At 38.4% G+C, this 22,121-nt stretch overlaps 1 protein-coding gene across 2 annotated transcripts in view; it reads left to right on the top strand.

The window, feature by feature from the left end:
- Fer2 (48 related 2) overlaps positions 1 to 20,512 on the top strand; it is a 28,798-nt gene extending 8,286 nt beyond the window's left edge. Inside the window, exons 3-5 of one of the 2 annotated variants that reach the window (XM_065220832.1) lie at positions 19,518 to 19,659; positions 19,744 to 19,952; positions 20,023 to 20,512. In XM_065220832.1, coding sequence (XP_065076904.1) covers positions 19,518 to 19,659; positions 19,744 to 19,952; positions 20,023 to 20,156 — 485 coding nt within the window. In that variant the 3' untranslated portion in view covers positions 20,157 to 20,512. Of the gene's footprint in view, positions 1 to 19,517; positions 19,660 to 19,740; positions 19,953 to 20,022 lie in introns of both variants that reach the window. The other variant, XM_065220831.1, reaches the window with a different exon arrangement.
- The last annotated feature ends 1,609 nt before the right edge of the window (positions 20,513 to 22,121 follow it).

The raw sequence follows: 22,121 nt of genomic DNA, 5'->3' as shown, positions 1-22,121 counted from the left end.
AATATCGATCAATGTTATTCAAGCTGATGTATGAAATAATGATGTAATAGCAAGAAGCAGATACAATATTACATCAATGGATGTAATTTTGTTCGCAAAATCGATGTACATCGTACAACGTTATATTACACAACCGAGCAGCAATTTGGATGTAATATTCTACAACTTTTTTTTCTGTGAAGTGAATTGGGTTGTTTAACTTCAAAAAATATACCGATTTTTATACATCATCTGATAGAGCTTCGTTTTCTGAGCACAACGATTTGTATCGATCCTGTAGACATTCATCTCGATTTTTAAATCAAGATTTAAATTTTTGATCGTTGAAACTAAATCTATTCGTTGACAGCTCGCTCCCATACAAAGTCCCACCAAGGGGCGCTAAGATGGTGATTTTTGCTAATGTAATCGTATTTATATAAAATAGTTCCAGTGTACCAAAATTGATGAAATTTTGGATTTCGGTTCCATTTTTAATGCAGATAACGAATATGTATTTACCTCAATACCCCTAAACAACCCAATTGTGGAAATTTTTAGTGGTGTTCGTATTTCATCGCAATATACTTATAATACACAGACACCGTTAGTGTTAACGACGCGATCGATTTACATGTGCGAAGGAACGCTATTGGCAAATCAAAGTTGGCACTCGTGGAGAATAGAAGAACTATGAAAGTGATGATGGTTTCAAAATTTTCCACGGTGAGGTATACAAATGCAATCTTAAAATGCTTTTATTTTACAAATGGAGCATTTTATTTAAATCTGGTTGCTGCTACAGTTGTAGAAAACCTGAAATCTATGTCTACACATAAAAATCTGAAAAGAAATTATTTTTTCTATATTATGTGTCTATTAAGTAGTCCTTAAGTTTTCTACTAGCGTAGCATTAACCAGATTTAAATAAAATGCTCCATTTGCAAAATAAAAGCATTTAAAGATTGCACTCGTATACCTCACCGTGTAAAATTTTGAAACCATCATCACTCTCATAGTTCTTCTATTCTCCACGAGTGCCAACTTTGATTTGCCAATCGCTACTAACAATTTATTTTATTTGTCGGGTCGACCAACTGCAAGTTGGAAACCTTGCTATTTTCAATTTTATTGAAATTCCCGCAGGACTCAAAGCTAGTTGCTCTAACCAGGGTGAGCGCCTATACTTATTGAGTGAAGAGAGTCTCAATCAATTGAAAATATAGTTTTTAGCTCAGAAATACCTTTGAGATTTTATTCCCAAGAGCCAGTACTTTAACTATTGTGAGAGCCTATTCTACTTTGTGAATCTACAGTTTTTCTTGAACTAGAAACTTACCAAGGAGTTTTCGGATGAAAACAACGACATTGAGTATCACTTATGAACTAACTTTATTCTACAATTCTTTTCCCTTATATAGCGAAATTCTATCCTAAAACTGATCCTCGAGTAGAAAAATTTCCTAATCTAATGTGTAGGTGAAAATGGGACAACATTAAAAAACTAGATTCCTTCCTACATTTATCACCTTCATTCTCTCCTAATTTACGTAACAAACTTCCACCTCGAAACGCTTTCAAATTCAGGTTAAAAAATATAAATGTGGACATGTCTCTACACGCCTTTCTGGCATGCGCTTATCTATCGTGCAGTGCATATCCTACAACTCTATTCTAAGCTATACCTGAGCGCGGTAGACATAGACCTAAATTAACAACTAGTCTTGTAATATTTCGTTCCACTTTCTTTGCAAAACGTTATCCTTATATCTGTTTTTACTTTACGAGGAAACATGGTTTGTCTGAAATACAATTATTTCCAAACTCTGATCTTTCCTTGATAATTTATTATGTTGCTTGATAAGCAAATGTCGTGTTCGCAAAAGTTAGTGTTAGTGAGCAGTTTCACTAATACATGCTTTTTACTGTTTGAAAAAAAAACAAACCGCTGTCAAGTCGAACACTTTGACAGCTTTTTTCATGGTTGAAAATAATAAACAAATCGATGTTACACGGCTACACCAAAGAAGAATACTAAGATGAAACTGTGGAAAGAAAAACTTTCTATTTTAGTGCCCTCTTTCACGGTCCCTTTCATCCAATGACTACCCCCCCCCCCCCCCCCTAATAAAAATAACCATAAAAGAGAGCTTAACGACGTGTTCGGGGTCTCATAAAACCATTTGTGGGACAGTTTACCCATCAGGGATACAGTTCGTTTATGGTATTTGTTTATTAGGGCCCCGTATGCGCTCATTTATATCAAAATAATCACACCAAAATCAGAGATGTCCCATTTTGTAATTACTCGATTAAAAACTAATCGATAATTTTGTGAAACGATGGGTGATGATCCTCTGGAGAAGTTAATGCTTATGTCAGCGTGATATAACCAGGCCAGTGACAGGGCCTATACCAACAGCAGCGTTTGACAGTAGGCAGCATGTCCCGGGCTCAAATCGTTTATTTTGCTGTGCTGGGCCCGCTGTCACGGTATAACATGTTGCCTACGCACCTGCCACTGGCCTGGATATAACCGATTACAAATATTTTACTTTTCAGTGCGTTAATCGATTAATTGATTATTCGTATGGAAATCGGCCATCACTAGATGAATGTTAAACGTCATTTCAAATATAAGGACCTTACATAAATAATGATACAATTTGAAAGGGACCGGGGCTAATCAAAAATTATGGCCCCAAGGTAACTGAAATAAACACGAGTGCTCACCTGTTGGCTACACTAGCTACGTTGTATTAGTGAAGTCTTGCGTCGAGAAGTCAATGTTTATCTTTTTACATGAAACAGCTATTTTATGTGACGCTGCCATTCACTGTATGGAATGTTGTGCTGCCGTGACATGGTCATTCGCTTGCTCAGCAATGTTTACTACATGTTTGCTTCTAACACCACCTTGTCTGATTGACATCATGTACCCAGGCTGAATTCACCGCCGCGATGTTGGCAAATGCCAAACGGAAGCGGTCTGACGAGGAAAGTCGAAGGAATATGATTTATAGATCTTCACGCATATATGTAACGCTTTAAGCGAACCCCACACGTATCAATATATTGTCGCGAAAGGGAATTATTGAAAATAATATTGATGATGTGATATAGAAATATTGTCAATATCGATGGATTGACATCAATATAGGATGTTTTGAATATACGATTATTGTCAATAAAAGCAATCGTGTAGGGTCCACTTTAGAGAACTATGAAGCATATACGACACCACTTAATTCCAAACTGTGAATCCTGTGGAATGTTTTAGGTCTTCTCCATGAACAATTATGAGTGGTGCTGCTACTAAAGGCTGACTAAAAATAAATTTATACGCACAAAAAGATTTGTAATTCGTGACTCAATAAGTTTGGAAAAATCCATTAATGGTTGCTTATATTAAAACTTTAAAATTACAACATTAGATGGTTACGATGAAACGAAATCTAGAACATTCCTCTTAATGGAGCCCATCAGCGCCCGCACAGTGGAAACGGACATGGAATCAGCGCATTTCTTCCATTTTGTCCGTATTTAATGGATGTCGAATTCGCTGCCAGTATTTTTCGATTGGTCGAAATTCCGGGCAATTCGGAGGATTCGTTAGCTTGTGGACAAAATCGATCTTGTTCGCAGCATACTACTCCAGAGCCACCTTGGAGTAGTGGCAGCTGGCCAAATCGGGCCAAAAGATGATTTTGCCCGTATGCTTGCGAATGAACGGCAATACACGCTTTTTCAGGCATTCATCGATATAAACTTGGGATGTCATCGTCGAGGATGTGACGAATGGTTCCGTTTTCAGGCCACAACTGCAAATCGCTTGCCAAATCATGGCCTTCTTCACGAACCTGTCGGCAAACACGAACTTGAATCTTTCCGGCACATACCCACGTCCCGTCGCGATGTAAAACTTTTGACGGGGAAGCTGCTTAAAATCGAGTTTGACGTATGTTTCGTCATAGGTCAAAGTGCGTCAAAACACGGTCGTACAAGAGCCTTGCCCGCTTGCCACGGAATTCTGCTTCATGTGCCGGTTTGGATGTTTACTGGCTTTGTACGACTTGTATCCTTCCCTGGCAAGGATGTTCCGCATCGTTTGAAAGTTGGCGTTGTTCCTTCTGGCCACATCTGGGATCGAAAGACCGGGGGTTGACTTTAACGCACCTCAACACCTTGCTGTGCAGCTGACGATCCCTGGTTCAAGTTTTTCGTAGGTCCGCTGATTCCTTTCCTTGTAGGTTTTGAGCACTCAACAAACTGTTGTTTTCGGCATCTTCAGCACTTTAGCCAGCTTGGAACCGGACCACTCCGGATTTTCCAGGTGTTCATGCACAATATTTTTTCTTCTTTCGAGTTCCATTTGACGTTATTTCTGAACGCGATCGGATAGAAGTGTAAACAAACCACTGTCAAAGATTTTCAATTCCCAACACTAGAGGCGTGCTACACGGATAGAAATCCCCTTGTACCTTTTGGCAAATTTCTATTCCGGATTATTCATTAAATGTATAAGTCAACTAATAAGCAGATGCCTTGCAAAAAGTTAATGAAGATCATGCGTCAAATGAAATATATAAATGGTTACACATACCGTTTATGCATTCTTATAGGATCTATGTGGTTTGTCTAATGGAATGTATAAGGCTGTGTTTTGGCAAAATTGTATATAAGTGAACCACATGAATAAAATGATTATTTTTCGTTTCGTGTAGCGGCACGAATTTACTTTAAGTCAGCTTTTATTTCGTGCTAGCGGCAGGCACCTAAAAGTTTAGCTAATATTGCTTGTAGTTCTAAAAGATCCTAAACAAGCACTCCGATGCTGTCACGGGAGTCTAGAATCGAAGGTTTCCATCGTCGTTTTTCTGAACAAATCAATAGTGGATTCGACAGTATGTGAGCCAACAACCAAACAGGAATCAAGGATTGACCATCTGTGGATAAAAAAAAAGCACATACAATTGGTTTATACAATTTTCGATAAATTTGCTTATTTACTTATGAGCGGATGCATCTTCGGCCTCAAGAAGCTCAAGAATAGCCTTTCTTTCTCCATATGAAGATTTTTTTCTACTTCGGGAATTTTATGCTGGAAGTCTATTGATGCTGAAGACTTGATATTCAGATAATATAAACGAAACTGTGCGGTTTTAAGGTTTAGATAATTCGTAAATCCTCTGTGCGCTGGTGATTTTCCACTTCAAGCTGAACATTGCATTAGGTCCTAAGTAACATTAACAGATTCTCTTCGTCGACTGTTTCTTTGTATCCCCACGGTCATGTAAAGACATTGTCTGGTATTTTAAGCACACAGATCGATAAAAGAAGCTTTTATCCAGCATCTAATACACAGCAAAAAAATAATTTTGATATCACGTCAAAGTGGATGCACTACAATCATGTCGAAAATATGGTGTAATATTACTTGCTAAAAAGGACAAAATTATCATTAATACAATGCATGAACTGACATTACGCTGCTTTTACTGCATTTGTTTATTTATGTGGTCATAAAAATTACATGAAATTTTCGACATGATTGTAGTGCATCCACTTTGATGTGATATCAAAATTATTTTTTTGCTGTGTACGATAAACAGAACAGGAAACGGTTATGTGCTCAAATTGTTAACGAAAGAGAAAATTGACGAAGAGAATCGATAAATGTTACTTAGGACCTAATGCAATGTTCAGCTTGATTTATGTTAAATTCGTTAACCTCATTCGTCTTGAATGTGCGTCATGCAATTTTCAGTTTGCTGGAAGTTTGCAACTATACACTGGAAACATATTGTAGGTAATACATAGAAGTACTGCAGTTTTTATTTTAATTACCTTGCTGATCTGTTAAAATATTTCCTCCTTGTGATGTTTGATGATGATGCGATGGCTGTGTAAATTCGCGTTTCGCGGCTTCATTTTAGTTTACATTACGATCGTACAATTTTCCGGGGGCGACCCCGGCGTAGTGGTTAGCATCCATACCTCTCACGCCAAAGTCACGAGTTCAAATCTCACCCCCGGACAAGTCACGAATGACCCGAGAGCGTTAAAGCGACTACAATTTAAAAAAAAAAAAAAAAAAAAAAAATCCTTTAGCTTGCTTACACAGCTTAATCCTTTTACCAGTACTGTCCTTGGTGCATGTGGGCTGATACCAAATTTCCTGTAAAAATATGGAAAATGTTAATGTTTTTTTGTATGAAACCATATTTAAGGACAGTACACACTTAGATTTTTTCGCCGAGTCCGGCAAAAAAAAGTGCCGAGAATCCAACAGCCGAGCCTTCGGCAAACATCTCGGTAAAACATTCAATTACCGTTAGATCGGCAAAGTACAATTTACCACAACTGTCAAATTTTTCCAATCCTTCGCAAAAATTGTTTACCGTTTATCGGTATTTTTTTTGTGAATCCTGGCTGTTTTTCATTTTTTTTTTATTTGTTTGCTTGATTACAATTGCGATTTTAAAGGGAAACAAAAATAGTAGGATACAATTTTATAACAATGTTTTTTTTTTTATTCCACGAAAAATAAAACACTATCAATCTAGCCATAAATAATCAGAACTTACCATGCATCGTCGGAGAAGGTTTGACCAACGTAACCAATGAGAGTGGCAAATTCGGGTGATCCGGTGCTTGGTGCTTGCGTAGTTTTTCCTCTTCGGTTCGGACTGAACTCGTTTCGAGCCAAGGGAAAGCGGTGGCTAGTTGAATCAGATTAGTTGCTTTGACTTTGCACAGATCGGACCGGACAAGGGCGTTGAACAGGGAGTTCTTGCCAACGTTGGTGCATCCGACCAGATAGATGTCACCACGTGTTCCCCAGAGTTGTGGATTTTAGTGATCAGTTGTTCTACTCCGTAAGCGGTGGTGACCGAGATGAGCGACACGTGCTTGATGTTATTTCTGGTGAAGCCAGCATCCAGGATAGTTGTTCCGAGTGTTGTTCAGATAGCCGGGGCAGTCCCGTAGAAGAAGGTCGACTTTGTTCGCGACGACGATTATCGATCGTTTGGGTCCAAGAATTTCCGACAGGCCCGGCCAGATAGAGCACGGGAGATCGAGGAGATCCACCTGAAAGGGATTACAAGAGGAATTAATAACATTTTTTATTAAACAGAAGTCTAGCAAAATGGTACCAACCAGCAACAGGACGAGTGACTTCATATCCTTGATGGAGGATATAATCTCGATGTAATCTGGCATCTCGCAGATGGTTCATTAGCTGCTGCTTGGATTTATTCATAAACAGCTATTGGGCAGGTACCCGGAAATGCACGGTTCGGCGAATTGCAGCAATGCACCACTGCAAGGAATTTTAGAAACTGATTGCTTCGGATCTAGCGTTCCGTAGAAGGTCGTTCGATCGTCTTCTTCATCCTCTTCGTAGTACTCGTAATCGGACATCTGATCTCAGATTGTCGGTGCTGCTTCTTCCGTCGAGGAAGATTCATCCCGGAGCACCCGTTCAATCATCCTCACTGATTTTTCTGAACTACGACGCTACTACTTTTAAATTTTCATGCGCACCTAACCTAATTTAATTCTGACTGTTATTTATGTGTCCGTCTTCGTTGACAGATAATTTAAGTATTTTCGGCTAAGCAAAATGAAAATGCCGTATAGTTCGTTATATTATTTTGCTGATTTCGGCAGTTTGAAATTTTTCCGATTAGATCAGTGATTACAATTGACGAAGCTTGGTAAATGATTGTTTTTACCGAAATTTGGCTTCAGTCCGCATCGTGCTCTCTTGCCGTGCGGATCTATTTGCTTTTTGCTGAAGGAAGTGTTACTACTACCTAAAGCTACAACAAATTTAAACAGCACTTTTCAGTGCTCAACCTGTAAAAATTTTCTACCTTGTTCAACTCTTATTCCTCTTCGATCCTTGTTTGGACCCTACCCGAGGTAATCCTTCTTGGATATCGATTTGGAAAATTCCTCTTCGATCCTTCAGATTCTTATAGTAATCTGCTTGGAAGTCGATTTGGATAAAAATTTACTGCCGCCATGGCGCCTAAACGCAAAAGAAAGGGGCAAACTCTTGACCCCCCTTCTGATGAAATTAATTTGAGTAATCAATTTGATTTGCTCACGGATGATGAGAATGATCCATCATCCAAGAAAAATTCTAGTAAACTTTCCCGGCTTAATGCCAAGAAGGAAAAGATTCCCCCTATTGTGATAAGCACTACCGATTTCCATGCTCTTCGCATGGAACTTTTGAATTTCGTGAAAGTTAAGTTTTCACTACAAATTGGACGTCGGGGTGAATGCCGTGTATTGGCTGAAACCTTGGACGGATTTAAATGTCTTCTCAAGTATCTTACTGAGAAGAAGCACAAATTTTTTACTTACGACACCAAAACTGAACGTGTGTTCAAGGTTGTCATGAAAGGACTGCCCAGTGGTGAATCCCTGGATCAGATCAAAGATGAACTCGAACTGACAAAATTACTTGGAGTTGTGCCACTCCAAGTAATCAAAATGAAAATGAAATCCCGTCCTGGCGATTCGCGCAACGGGATTTCTAATGATTTTTATTTAGTTCACTTCAAGTCTAGTGAACTAAACAACCTTAAGGCCTTAGAAAAAGCTAGCCTTATGCTCCATGTCCGAGTGAAGTGGGAACACTTCAGGAAGACTGGAGGAAATTTCCAAAACCTCACCCAGTGCCGTAAGTGCCAGGGATGGGGTCACGGAACTAAAAATTGCTACATGCCAGCTAAATGCATGAATTGTGGTGATTCCTCTCACGCAAAGGACGACTGTCCTGTGAAGGAAGATCCTAAGAAATTTAAATGTTCAAATTGTGGTGAAAACCACAAATCCAATTTTTGGGAATGTAAGACTCGCAAAGCGATCCTACAATCTCGTTCTAACCGTCAGGTAGGAAACGCTCCACGTTTCCGACCAGGTACAAATTCCTCTGCTGTTAACAACGGTCAGAGAGGAACAAATTCTACATTCGTACCCGTAGGTACAAATATCTCCCCTGCTTCAAATGTTTCATCTGTACCTACTCCCCTCGCTGCTAACAATGTTCAGCGAGTTAATGGAGCTACCTATGCTGCTATTGCAGCGGGTAGAAATCAAAATACTAACCAACGTTTTAATGGAAATTTTGACAATTTTGACTTAGGAAGCATTACTGCCCCCAAAATGGAATTTTTACAGAATTCATTAATTGACATGATTTCTGATATGCTTAAATCTAACTCCATGTTTGATGCTATTCAAACTGGAGTAAAATTTGCAAATAATATTGTCATGACTTTAAAATTCAGTAATGGATTTTAAAGCATTAAATATTGTAAATTGGAATGCTCGTTCTCTTAAAGATAATGAAGACGAGCTATTTAACTTTTTAAGAGTTCATAACGTGCATATTGCCGTTATAACTGAAACGTTCCTTAAACCTGCCCATAAGGTTAAGAAGGACGCAAATTACTTGATTTATAGAAATGATCGTCTTGATGGACCCTGTGGTGGCGTTGCCATCATTATTCATAGACGAATCAAACATAAAATTCTTTCTTCATTTGAAACCAAAGTTTTTGAAACTTTGGGGATTTCTGTTGAAACAAAATTTGGACAACTTACGTTTATAGCTGCCTATTTGCCATTCCAATGCGTAGGCCAGCAAAAGAATTTTCTCAAGGGTGACCTCCAGAAACTTACCCGTCATAGGTCTAAATTCTTCATTATTGGTGATTTTAATGCAAAACACCGCTCATGGAATAATGCTCAAAGCAATTCCAATGGTAATATTCTGTTTGATGATTGTTCTGCAGGTTATTACACTATTCAATATCCAAACAGCCCAACATGCTTTTCTTCTGCAAGAAATCCCTCCACTATTGATTTGGTCTTAACTGATTCATGTCAACTTTGTAGCCAATTGGTTACCCATGCTGACTTCGGTTCTGATCACCTTCCAGTAACTTTTGAAATATCCCAAGAAATAATTTGTAATCCCAACAGCTCTACTTTCAATTACCATAGAGCTGATTGGGAGCAGTATCGAACATTTATGGAATATAACTTCGATCCAAACATTCCTTTGCAAACCAAAGATGAAATTAATTATGCTCTTGAATCTCTGACTACTTCTATAGTTGAAGCAAGAGCTGCCTCAGTACCAAAATGCGAGGTTAAATTCGATTCAATTATAATAGACGATGATCTTCAGCTCTTGATCCGTCTTAAAAATGTCCGTAGGAGACAATATCAAAGAACACGCGATCCTGCCATGAAAGTTATCTGGCGGGATTTGCAAAAACAAATTAAAAAGCGATTCTCTGCCCTGAGGAACAAAACTTTTGAAAATAATATTTCTAAATTAGACCCGAGTTCCAAACCCTTTTGGAAACTCACAAAAATTTTGAAAAAACCTCAAAAGCCTATTCCAGCGCTTAAAGAAGGTGGTAAAATTTTGATCACAAATTTGGAAAAAGCTCAGAAACTTGCTAAGCAATTCGAGAGTTCCCATAATTTCAGTTTGGGTCTTACTAGTCCTATTGAGAATCAGGTTGCTCGGGATTTTCTGAATATTTTCTCTCGGGAAAATATTTTTGATGATTCCTGGGGGACTGATTTGGACGAAGTAAGGTCTATAACTAAAAAATTTCAAAATATGAAAGCTCCAGGTGATGATGGAATTTTCTATATCCTCATCAAAAAACTCCCAGAGAGTACCTTGTCTTTCTTGGTAAAATTATTTAACAGATGTTTCCATTTGGCATACTTTCCTGATAAATGGAAAAATGCAAAAGTTGTTCCAATTTTGAAGCCGGATAAAAATCCAGCTGAAGCTTCTAGCTACCGTCCAATAAGTTTGCTTTCTTCAATAAGTAAACTTTTTGAAAAGATAATTTTGAATAGAATGATGCTTCACATCAATACGAACTCAATTTTTGCAGATGAGCAGTTTGGATTTCGCCATGGGCATTCAACTACTCATCAACTCTTAAGAGTTACCAATTTAATTCGTTCAAACAAATCTGAAGGCCACTCAACTGGAGTTGCTCTTCTAGACATAGAAAAAGCATTCGACAGTGTTTGGCATGAAGGTTTGATTGCTAAATTGAAAAAGTTTAATTTTCCACTTTATATTATGAAATTAGTTCAAAATTATTTAACTGACAGAACTCTTCAAGTAAATTATCAAAATTCCAAATCTAATCGACTACCTGTTAGGGCAGGAGTTCCTCAGGGTAGCATTCTTGGGCCTATATTGTATAACATTTTCACTTCGGACCTCCCTGATTTGCCTCAGGGTTGCCACAAATCTTTGTTCGCTGATGACACAGGCATTTCCGCTAAAGGAAGAAGTCTTCGTGTTATTTGCAGCAGACTTCAGAAAAGTTTAGATATTTTCTCTTCTTATTTACAAAAATGGAAGATTTCTCCCAACGCTTCCAAAACTCAACTTATAATATTTCCACATAAGCCTAGAGCTTCGTTTTTGAAACCTAGTAGTAGTCACATAGTCACTATGAACGGAGTTCCAATTTCCTGGTCAAACCAAGTGAAATATCTTGGATTAATACTTGACCAAAAATTAACTTTTAAAGATCACATTGAGGGCATTCAAGCCAAATGTAACAAATATATTAAATGTTTGTATCCTCTTATAAACAGGAAATCCAAACTTTGCCTGACGAATAAACTTCTAATATTTAAACAAGTTTTTAGACCGGCCATGCTTTACGCTGTGCCAATATGGTCTAGTTGTTGCACTACCAGGAAAAAAGCACTTCAAAGGATTCAGAACAAAATTCTGAAAATGATTTTGAAGTTGCCTCCCTGGTACAGTACAACCGAAGTACATAGAATTTCGAATGTTGAGACTTTAGCACAAATGTCCAACAAAATAATTAATAATTTCAGGCAAAAATCGTTGCAATCCTCAATTGCAACGATTAATTCCCTTTATACTTAGATAAGATTTAGTTTTAGTTTTTAGTTTTAAGATATCAATTGTTATACTGACATGCAGGTTAAAAAACCTGTTTAAAATACTGAATTGCCAAGACATGAACAATGTAAAAACACTTAGATATATATCATAACAATTAAGGCTGGTACGTTACTGCAGTAACTGGAGCACCTAGGTTAAAATGAAATGTAATTTATTTTGAATTTGGAACAAATAAAGAGTTAAAAAAAAAAAAAAAAAAAAAAAAAAAAAAAAAAAAAAAAAAAAAAAAAAACCGAAATTTGGCTAAAACCAGATACGAATTTCAGTGAACTATTATATGTTTAACAAAACTTCGGCAAATTTTCAGTTTACTGAACTGTTACGGCAATATATTTCACCGAGGACAGATTTTGATTTTAAGTGTGTATAACGTGCATTGGAAACACTCGGGATAGTAATGTTCTCCAAAGAAGGTTGACCTGATCGGAATACATATCCGGTGCCTCCACATGGGAAACACATCTGGCTAGACGACACTGTTGAGGTTACGATTTTATTTCACTTGTAATTACAGGCGTAAACTTTACTGTCGCTATTTGCATAACAGTCGTATGTAAATAGGAATTCCATAACACGTGGGACTATTATGCAAATAGCATTTTATTAACTGGAGGGATGTGGCTCGCTTGGGAAAAGTTTATGTGGTTCGATCGCTCTATCCAGCATTTCAGTAAGTGTAAGCAAAACTTAGTCTTAAACTCATCCACATGGTATTTCTGGATGATTACCTGACCCTTGAGCAAACAGCCAAGCAAATAAGTAGCCGTGCAGGTGTGCAAGTCTTGTCGAGCTACTCTACTTTCTGAGGTAGCGGCAATTGATTGCAATGGTGACTTGTCCGGGGGTGAGATTTGAACTCGTGATTTTGGCGTGCGAGGTATGGATGCTAACCACTACGCCGGGGTCGCCCCCATATTATAATTCCAAACCTATTTAAATATTTCTTATGGGTAAACAATATACAATGCATAAAATATAATTATCTGAACTTGTATCCAGGTTTATAATTCGTGGGTAAATTTCGTTCCCTCCCCCAAAAAGGGGATCGGAATCAATTCTTCTACTTCACGGCGCTCGATAGTGTACTCACCAGCTGAAAGCAACAAAATCATTAGAGTAATTTTCATAAACACAAACTAAATTACCCACCGATAAAACACTCAATGACAATCGCAAAGCGGTTTCGATTGTTTTAGCGGAGACTTAAGGTCTTCTTCCACCACAAGCTGTTCGATGAATAATTCTTCCGGGGAACTCATTTTGACTGTTTATGGCCGTCATAAAATGGCAGTCACTTTGCTAACGATGCTTGACATATACACTGACAAAATGCATCAACATTTTTTATTATGATTCGTCGATATTTTTACCTCAAATTATTAGCGTGATTACCTCTCACCCCAGCAGGCCTGGGTTCAATCCCAGTCGGCGTCGCCGGGATGTTCTGAGGCATAACATCTCTGATAACGCTTTCCCTTCGGAAGTGAAGTAAAGCCGTTGGTTCCCGGTTCATGAGTTGATGGGTCGATAGGAAGGGTCCAGGTGTGGGAGCTGCCTCCCTAGCGTCGGTAGCATTGGTGCTCAGCAGGGAAAACAAGATCGACGGAAAACAAATCAAGGAAAACAAAAACACATGAATTAAATAATATCATGATTACGGATTGTTCACATATTTTTTGAATAAAGCTTGTCGCCATAAAAAGTGCACACACATAACAGCTCAAACTTTGCAATCATGATATGTACCAATTTATGCCCAGTAACGCCTGGTAGATTACCTTTTCATGGTGCGTTACTAGCATTAAGATCTACACACTTAGTTTTTTCTACCGAGTCCGGCTGTGCAAATATCGGCAAAAAAAGTTTTTACTGAGATCTCAGCAAACATCTCATTTGTTTGCTGAGATTCAGCTAAGCATTATTCGAGACTCAGCAATCAAATGACATTTTTCCTGAGATCTCAGTGAAACTTATTTTTACCAAGATTTGCACAGCCGAGCTCGGTAGAAAAAACCGAACTACTTCAAACTATGGGAGCAGGATTGTTTTTGTAATTAAAGGAACACATCTTAGTCCTTTTAACTTTTTATGCCTTGTTGATAGTGATAAGACTCGGCTTTGTCCATTGGGGATGATCTTGAAACAAGGAAAAATGAGTTAGGGCCGATTTCTTCACCTCCGCTTAAAAGTTAAGCGAGGTTTAACAACAATTTAAACCTCGCTTAACTTTTTTCTGATTTCTTCACTACCGCTTAACGGCTAAGCCGAGTTTAAAATTTACCAGGTTTAAGATAAGTGTCGCTTAATTTAAGCGGTGGTCTGAGGTGGTTTAGGAGCGTTAAGCGAGCGCTAAGTGGCGATATTCAACTTTTGATTTTCTTCACTGTACTCCGTTTTGGTGGTTACTTCATATTTCGAAATAAATCTCGAAAAATAATCTACTAGAATAATGTATGGACACCACCAACACGTTTGGGACCAGGTGCATTGGAGATTATTGGAAAGCGACGAGGAAAATGGTGAGGAAATCGATGGTTTACAATTAGCACGTCGCCAATATAAAATGCATGCTCGCATCAGCATTGACACCTGGGACGATCAGGATTTCTTCAAGAGATTCCGGCTTCAGAAAAACACCATGGCGATGGTCCTGGAAATTATTCGTCCTGATATAGAAGTCGATGAAACAAGGTAGGTAGTCCGCATAATGGAATTGCATATTATAATATTGCGTCAATTTGAAAAGATGCGTATTAATCATTATTTGGCGATTTTATTTATTGTGGTACTTGCAATTTTCAATAAAGCTAGTATTTTCGGAAGCCAGAAAAATGCTATTAAATAAAGTAAAAACACTCCCATTTCATTGCATTCGATTAATATAGATCACGACACATTCGTCCGCTTGTACAATTATTGGTCACTCTTCGATTTTATGCATTAGGATCGATGCAGATCGCCATTGCCGATTTTGCTGGCGTTTGTGTTTCATCGGTGTGCCGCATTATTCGACGTGTTTCGCTTGCATTAACTCAAGTACGCCAACGCTTTATAAGGATGCCAAAAACGCAAGATGAGCTACATGCAGCAAGTCGTGATTTTTACGCAATTGCAAAATTTCCTCGAACTATTGGTGCAATTGATTGTACCCACATCAAGATACAATCACCTGGTGGTAATCAAGCTGAGAACTACCGAAACCGAAAATCTTGGTTTTCACTGAATGTACAAACAGTCAGTTCAGCAGATTTGAAAGTTTTGAACATTGTCGCAAGATGGCCTGGAGCATCACACGACCAACACATTTTCAATAATTCAACATTGAAGATGCAGTTCGAGCGGGGTGATTTTGGACACTTCATAATCGTTGGCGATTCCGGATACCGCAACACTAAGTATTTGGCTACACCTTTTCTCCGATGTGAAACGTCAGCTGAAACACTATACAACGAAAGCCAAATCCGTACCCGGAATGTTGTAGAACGTTCTTATGGCGTATTGAAACGGCGATTTCCAGTATTGTCGTTGGGAATACGTGTAAAAATATCAACAGTTCAGCTCATTATTGTAGCGTGTGCAGTATTGCATAATATTGCAATTGATGCTAAGGAAGTGGAGCCGCCAGCAGAAATCGAAGGATTTGATGAAATGTTAGCTGCAACTGCTGTTCCAGATTGTCCTAATATGGAAAGAAGCGCAACGGGTTGTGTTCGTGACCATTTAGTTCAACATTTTTCTCACAGTTATAAAAAGATAATGTTTGATACTATTTTAAAATAAAAAAACTACTGTGTAAACTGCAACCTTTTATTTACTATTGTAGCAAATTGGATAACAAACAAAAATTATTCACTCTCTGATCCGGAACTGTTCTTTCGTCTTTCTGTGCTCTTCTCATACGTGTAGCTCAAGAGTTTCATCCGCATCGCATGCTCTTCCCTCAAGTGTTGATAGCGAAGCTGTTGCGATTGTAGCTTCATTTTCTTTGTTTGGAGAGTAATATGTGCTGACTCGAGTTCTACCTTGCGCTTCTGGACTTCGAGCCGATGGACTTATTCTAACATTTCTTCGTCACGTTCTAACAACTTCTTTTTAAGATCCAGTTCGACTGTAGACTTTTGACGCTTCGTACGGGTTTTCAAAACACTGCTCATGGGCCTTTTTAACATTGCAGGGCTGTAATTTTCGCACTTATCTCCTCTTCGTGTTTGTGCAGAATTAATGCACCGACTAGGACCGGCAATTGCGTCTGGATCACCAACTGGTGATGGAGTGGAAGGTGATTTGAGGGAAGAATTATCAACACGCTCGTTGCCCCCAACTTTCTGTTCTATCAAGTAATTATCTTGGCTACTCAAATTAACTTCTGTCTCCTCCAAATATTCGACCACATACGCATCTTCAGTCATCACTTTGTTCGAACCATCTGGCATTGCAGCCTCCTCCATTGTGATGGTAACAGCGTTTTCGTCATAATCATCGTCATCGTCGCACATCGATCGAAGTCCATCGACCGACAGTGCAATAACCTCGCGAAGCTCAGCCAACACCTCAGATTTTGGCCGCCATTCGTCAGGGCCTCGACCGCCGCCGGTAGCCTTACGCGACATCTTCTCTTTAGAAGCAGCTTGACGGATAGTTTTGACGTAGAACTACGTCTTTGTCGACTATACTGGGGTGCAAATCAAAAAATATTTGTGGTGAAGGAGTGTTAGGTTTTGAACGCTTGTAACTTTGTCATTTATAGATGAAATTTAAATCCAAATACGCCAATCGATCGGATATTACATTACAAAACGGCTGAAATAAATATTTTTCTAATTTTTCTGTAATTAAACTTTTGAAAATGTACAAATGATAATTTTATCACTGTTTTCATGAAATAATCCTTTTTCCCAAACCCAGTCATCATAAACGAATACCACTTGGTTGCACATCATTCTGCTTGAACCTGAAAAGAAATATATCAGCGCTGCTCTCCTGCCTCTGTTCATTACCGTTTCGGACGGCGTGGCACTAGGTCCTGTAGCAAGCAGGACCAAGTCAGCTGCCAAAGGTGGATCACGGCGTGTCCACCACAATGAGGAATGAGACTTGAAAAAACGTGCATGTAAAACCCCCTCCCTCTTAACAACCTCTCTCCCTCCCCCCTTAACATAACCCGAAAAAGACATGGACTTTGACGATCATTTTTTTCCGGGAAATAAATTTTAAGCAGACCACAATTATGTATAAACAATTAATTTTTTACATGTAGAGCCAACATTTTCAAAAAAAAAAATACTTAACAGGAGACATACACTCGATGAATTACCAACAACTGACTGTAAAACATATCTGGTACCTCTATATATGAAATTATATTAACATAGTCCATCCTTTTTTTTTCCATATTCTGCACAAAAGAAACTTTTTGCTCCGCCCCATTAATAATGAAATGGCGGGAAATCCCTTCAGTTGCTGGGCTAATAAAGTATGTTTTGTGCAGAATATGCAAAAAAGGAGGGACTTTGGATGTATTTTTTCTGCAAAATATGTAATAAAAGGATTGACGTCGAATGTTAACCTAAATGCATATATCATGCATCATAGATATAGATAGATAAATAGGTTCTACGTCATACTGCGGTCGTGTCTAGGACACAACCCTTTAATTTTTTTTTATGTTTTCATATTTCTTCTTTAATACTGAAGAAGTTCGAACCTAAGATTTTAAAAAACAATGCCTTTTAGATAAATTTGTACAGTGGAGAAGTGGTAATTAAATACTATGAAATATGTTACTCACCGTGTTGAGTCAATTTGCATTAAACTCGGCGGTGATTTCCTCCCACGCACTGGCTTTATCATCATTCCTCTGCGTATCGCTGGCCATACACTCAATGACATCTTTGCGGTTCAATGCCAATCTCACCAGCAGCTCCTCCTCTGCTTCCGAAAAATTTGCCGAGCGAACTCGCTTTTTTTGTTCGATTTTCGGTGGCATTTTCTTTTCTACGTAATAAAAAAGCAAACAGGCAAACTCAGATCAAAACAAATCTCACTTGCTAAAAATGACGTTTGGGTTGGAAATATACTGGAACGATATTGGAAAATTTGCTAAACCAGGTTTACGGTAAGCGGCCGCCTCAAATTGTTAAACCGACGTGAAGAAATGCAACTTTTAAGCGAGGCTTAAAACTGACGTTTAAATTTAAGCGAAGCTTACGGTAAACCAGGTTTAAAGCGTTAAGCGGGGTTGGTGAAGAAAACGGCCCTTAGGTTCCTAGATATTTTTCATCTACGTGATTCCTAATCTTTTATTCGCTGTTTGAAGTGGTTAAGACTAGGATTCTGATGCATGGTCATTAGAGTGATGCAAAATTTGAAATTTTCGCTCCACAATACTTAAACGATTCCAAATCGGATCCTGACTAACCTCTCAAAATTTGAACCCATTTGGTGAGAAACTGAGATGGCACAAACCATTTGAAGTTTGTATGGGAATTACTATGGTAAAACCAAGATTTTTGTTCATGTCTATCTAATAATTCACCATACCGGTCTGCTTCAAAAGCTTTCAACTTTACTTGTAGGAAATTTTCCTAGCTACAACTTTGCTGAAGACCACTTTTTGATTAAATGCAAGGATCGAAAGTTATTAATGGTTCAATGCACTGATGTCTTATGATCATGCTCAATCAACTGCTCAGCAGGCAACATTGGTGTTTCTGGGGCGTTGAATAGGACACAAAAATTATGGCTACTATGTCACACTGCAAAATACAGTGTTGCCTACAGAGCAGCTGCTTGATCATGTCATAAGTTTACCAATCTCTTAAATAATTAATAACTATTTCCTGTCTCGTTTTACATAGAAACGGTCTTCAGCAAAGTTGTAGCTGAGAAAATTTTCTTTAAGAATAGCTATCGAGCTGTTTTGCAGCTCAATATGGAAAAAGACTAGAAGGCAATGAACAAAAAGTTGATATTTCCCATAGTAATTTACATGTAAACTTCAAATGGTTTGTGCGAAGTCTGTTTCTAACCAAATGAGTTGTAACTTTTGGAGGCTAATCACGACCCGATTTGAAACCATTTAAGCACTGTGGAGCGAAAAAGTCAAAATTTGCATCAGTCTAATGGTCATTATCGGTGTTTTTGCTGGATTTTGTTGCAAAGGAATCCGTTTTTGACTGACAAAGGCGTGCGCCTTTGTAAGGTGTTCTAACACTCCGAATAATATAAAGAGTGGGACCTTACAATTAGAGTAGGATCCTTGCGATAATGGATAAAAACTGTTTCAAACCATTTTTCAATAGTGATGGAGTAATAAGACCTGCACTAAACTAAGGACACGGGGTACACTACAATAGATCAAATTACTGGTCGCAGTGGATTTATGTTCTGAGCAGAGAAAATAATGTACCAATTAACTATAAATTTCAAAATTCAGCAAAGATTATTTAGTCTATATTACACACGTGTAAACTATTTGTATTCCATCAACATTAAATTCGCTATTTAATTCTCCTTCTTTTATTGTATTATTCAGATTGCTTGGATTCACCCAGCTCGGCAAGCCCATCTTTGTCAACATCGCTCAACCACCCGTACAATGCAGCTCCATACAAAATCCAACGTCAGCAAACCAACGTAAGAGAGCGTAAACGAGTCTTAAGATCAGCACCAAATGGGTAAGATAAGATGTTTTCCTTTCAAAATTAGAAAGTACCGGCCAATCTAATGAACAGTTATTCCAATTCAATTTCAAACAGTAGCATTAACTCAGCATTCGACGAGCTGCGCGTCCACGTGCCAACATTCCCTTACGAAAAGCGCTTGAGCAAAATCGACACTCTTCGGCTGGCAATCGCGTACATTGCCCTGTTGCGGGAGGTGCTCGAAGCGGACTACGATCCATTGACGTACGTCGAAAAATGTCTCCGAGGAGAGATCAAAGCCAATCGGGCTGACTGGAATACAAGTGGTAAGGGTGTGATTTTTTTTTTTGTGAAAGGAAATTTCATGGAACGTTTCTATTTTTGTTATATTTGTAGATTTAACAGCTCGCCTATCGTGGATCAATTGGGAAAATCTGGGGGTCCATCCAGGTCGTCGTACCATACTGACTTCTCTAGCCCTCGGATCAACAGAAAGTATGGGTTGCGGACCACCACCACATCTAATTTAAATCATATTCCTTATATTGTGATTGTGCCATAATTGCACGCACACGTCAATAATTTCGTGCAGTTCAATTCAAATTCCAAAATATTGTTTAATCTAGTGTTTAATGTGGTATTTAAAACTGAGCTGGTGATTGAGAAAAATATAAATTTAGAAAATATCACGCACCGAGCGGAAAGTATTAGGCGAAGCGTGGAATTATGGCACTTCATGGAAATATGTATTGGAATACGTGGCTTCGTCTTCCCATCAACAGTATTCTAGTCAGTTGCATTCATTTGTGATATAAGTTTATTTTAGTGCTGATATTTTTTTAAACTTACCATTGATAATTTTGTTATGAGGTGTAATCTATTGTGCAGTGACGTTTCTATTATATGAAATAAATGAATTAGAATTAAATGATATTAAATGTATACCTCAGAAAGAAAACATGTTTCGAAAGGCCAGTTGATTGTAATTGTAATTGTAATTGTAATTGTTCAGTGTATAGGCTGTGCCAACCGCTGAGTTGGCTTATCTAGGGACTAACCCCCTAGTCTATACACCTACTGTCCTTCCCGTTGCACTCGTCAGCTCGTGCGATACTCTAGACACACATGGGTGGTCGTATCCGGGCCCACCCCTGGGTAGGCTCGTGTCCGTTCAGGTTCTGGTACATTAACTTATATCTATGCATGGTAATTATACTTTACAACTCACCTTTTGATTATAAATGTCGATACTGCTGAAACTATATGAATGTTAGTGATCATTATTAGGTGTGTGCTGCAATGGAGTAGTAATTGAAGGAAAGGAGGTTCTCATGTGGCTTATAGGTAATTCTAAAATAGGTAAATCATGCAAGCACACACCTTTTACAATTCTTATCCTACTTACCAGTTCCGTCCAGTATAAATTAGCTGTTTCCAAATCTAATCCTAATCCTTTCTGACTGCTTACTCTCTTACGTTTTCTCGCTTTTTTCCTTCTTCCTATTGAAAATCTGGCCGTGTTCCCATTTGTTCTCAGGTAATATTGGTACAGAAAGAAATAGAACAAGTTAAGTGTGAGCCGCATGCGTTGGTTAGTCGTTTGGGTCATAGTGTTGTGTTCCCTATTTTATTTGCCTCTATTCAGCTCTCAGATCGCCCCCTCCCCCCCAAACTATTGTGAATGAGAAAAAAACCCATAGATAGGGTAGAGAACTATTTCGGTCTAATCGCCCATTATGGGCCTATCGAGCAGAAAACTTCAAATAAATCCATGATTTTAGAGTTAACAAGTCAATTATGCGTGTGTTACGATACTTTAGTTAATACGCTACGGAATGAAGTCAATGAGAACGCGTGATATGAAGGTTTGCATCCATTATTCCCAAAAACAAAAGAAGCGTTGCCAGCAATGCCAGCAATGCCAGCGCCATCATGTTGTCAAAGAGGGTTTTTAAGTGGGGAAGTCGCCGTTAGTGGCGCTTAAGTCGAAAAGGAATCTTTACACAAGTTTTTAGAGAAATTTTGGAGCCTCAATGTCTGTTCTCTGTGGCTATCTTATATCGAGCTCTTTTCAATAATTGCAACATGTGAATAATGCAGAACAAGTTTAAAATTGTAGAGCCAAATTGGTTTTGAAGGAAGGTCAAACTACAAACGAACAGCTCAGCCACTCTGAACCCTATGAAAATTAAGCTACATTCTACATTCCTGTCATTTCTAGCCTATCTGAACTAATTAATAAATGGCAACCATAACATGGGTTACGATCCTCCTAAGCGGGCCCTCCGCATCCTATCTCTGTCTTATCTCAAATGCCTATGGTTTGAATGTATCAATATATACATTGGAAATGACGTTCAATCAAATAAACCCATACCCCGATCACTTGGCCAGGCTTCAGAATCGTCCAGTGGGCAGTGCGCTCTACACTACAAGTTCCCTTTCTTTCAAATTTACCCCAAATTTTATATTTTACCCCTTTGAGTGTTGATTAA

Source organism: Ochlerotatus camptorhynchus, unplaced genomic scaffold, assembly GCF_037179485.1.
Source record: "Ochlerotatus camptorhynchus isolate MF236.1 unplaced genomic scaffold, CSIRO-AGI_Acam_v1.1 ptg000133l, whole genome shotgun sequence".
Taxonomy (NCBI): domain Eukaryota; kingdom Metazoa; phylum Arthropoda; class Insecta; order Diptera; family Culicidae; genus Ochlerotatus; species Ochlerotatus camptorhynchus.
This window is presented reverse-complemented; position numbering and strand designations above follow the sequence as displayed.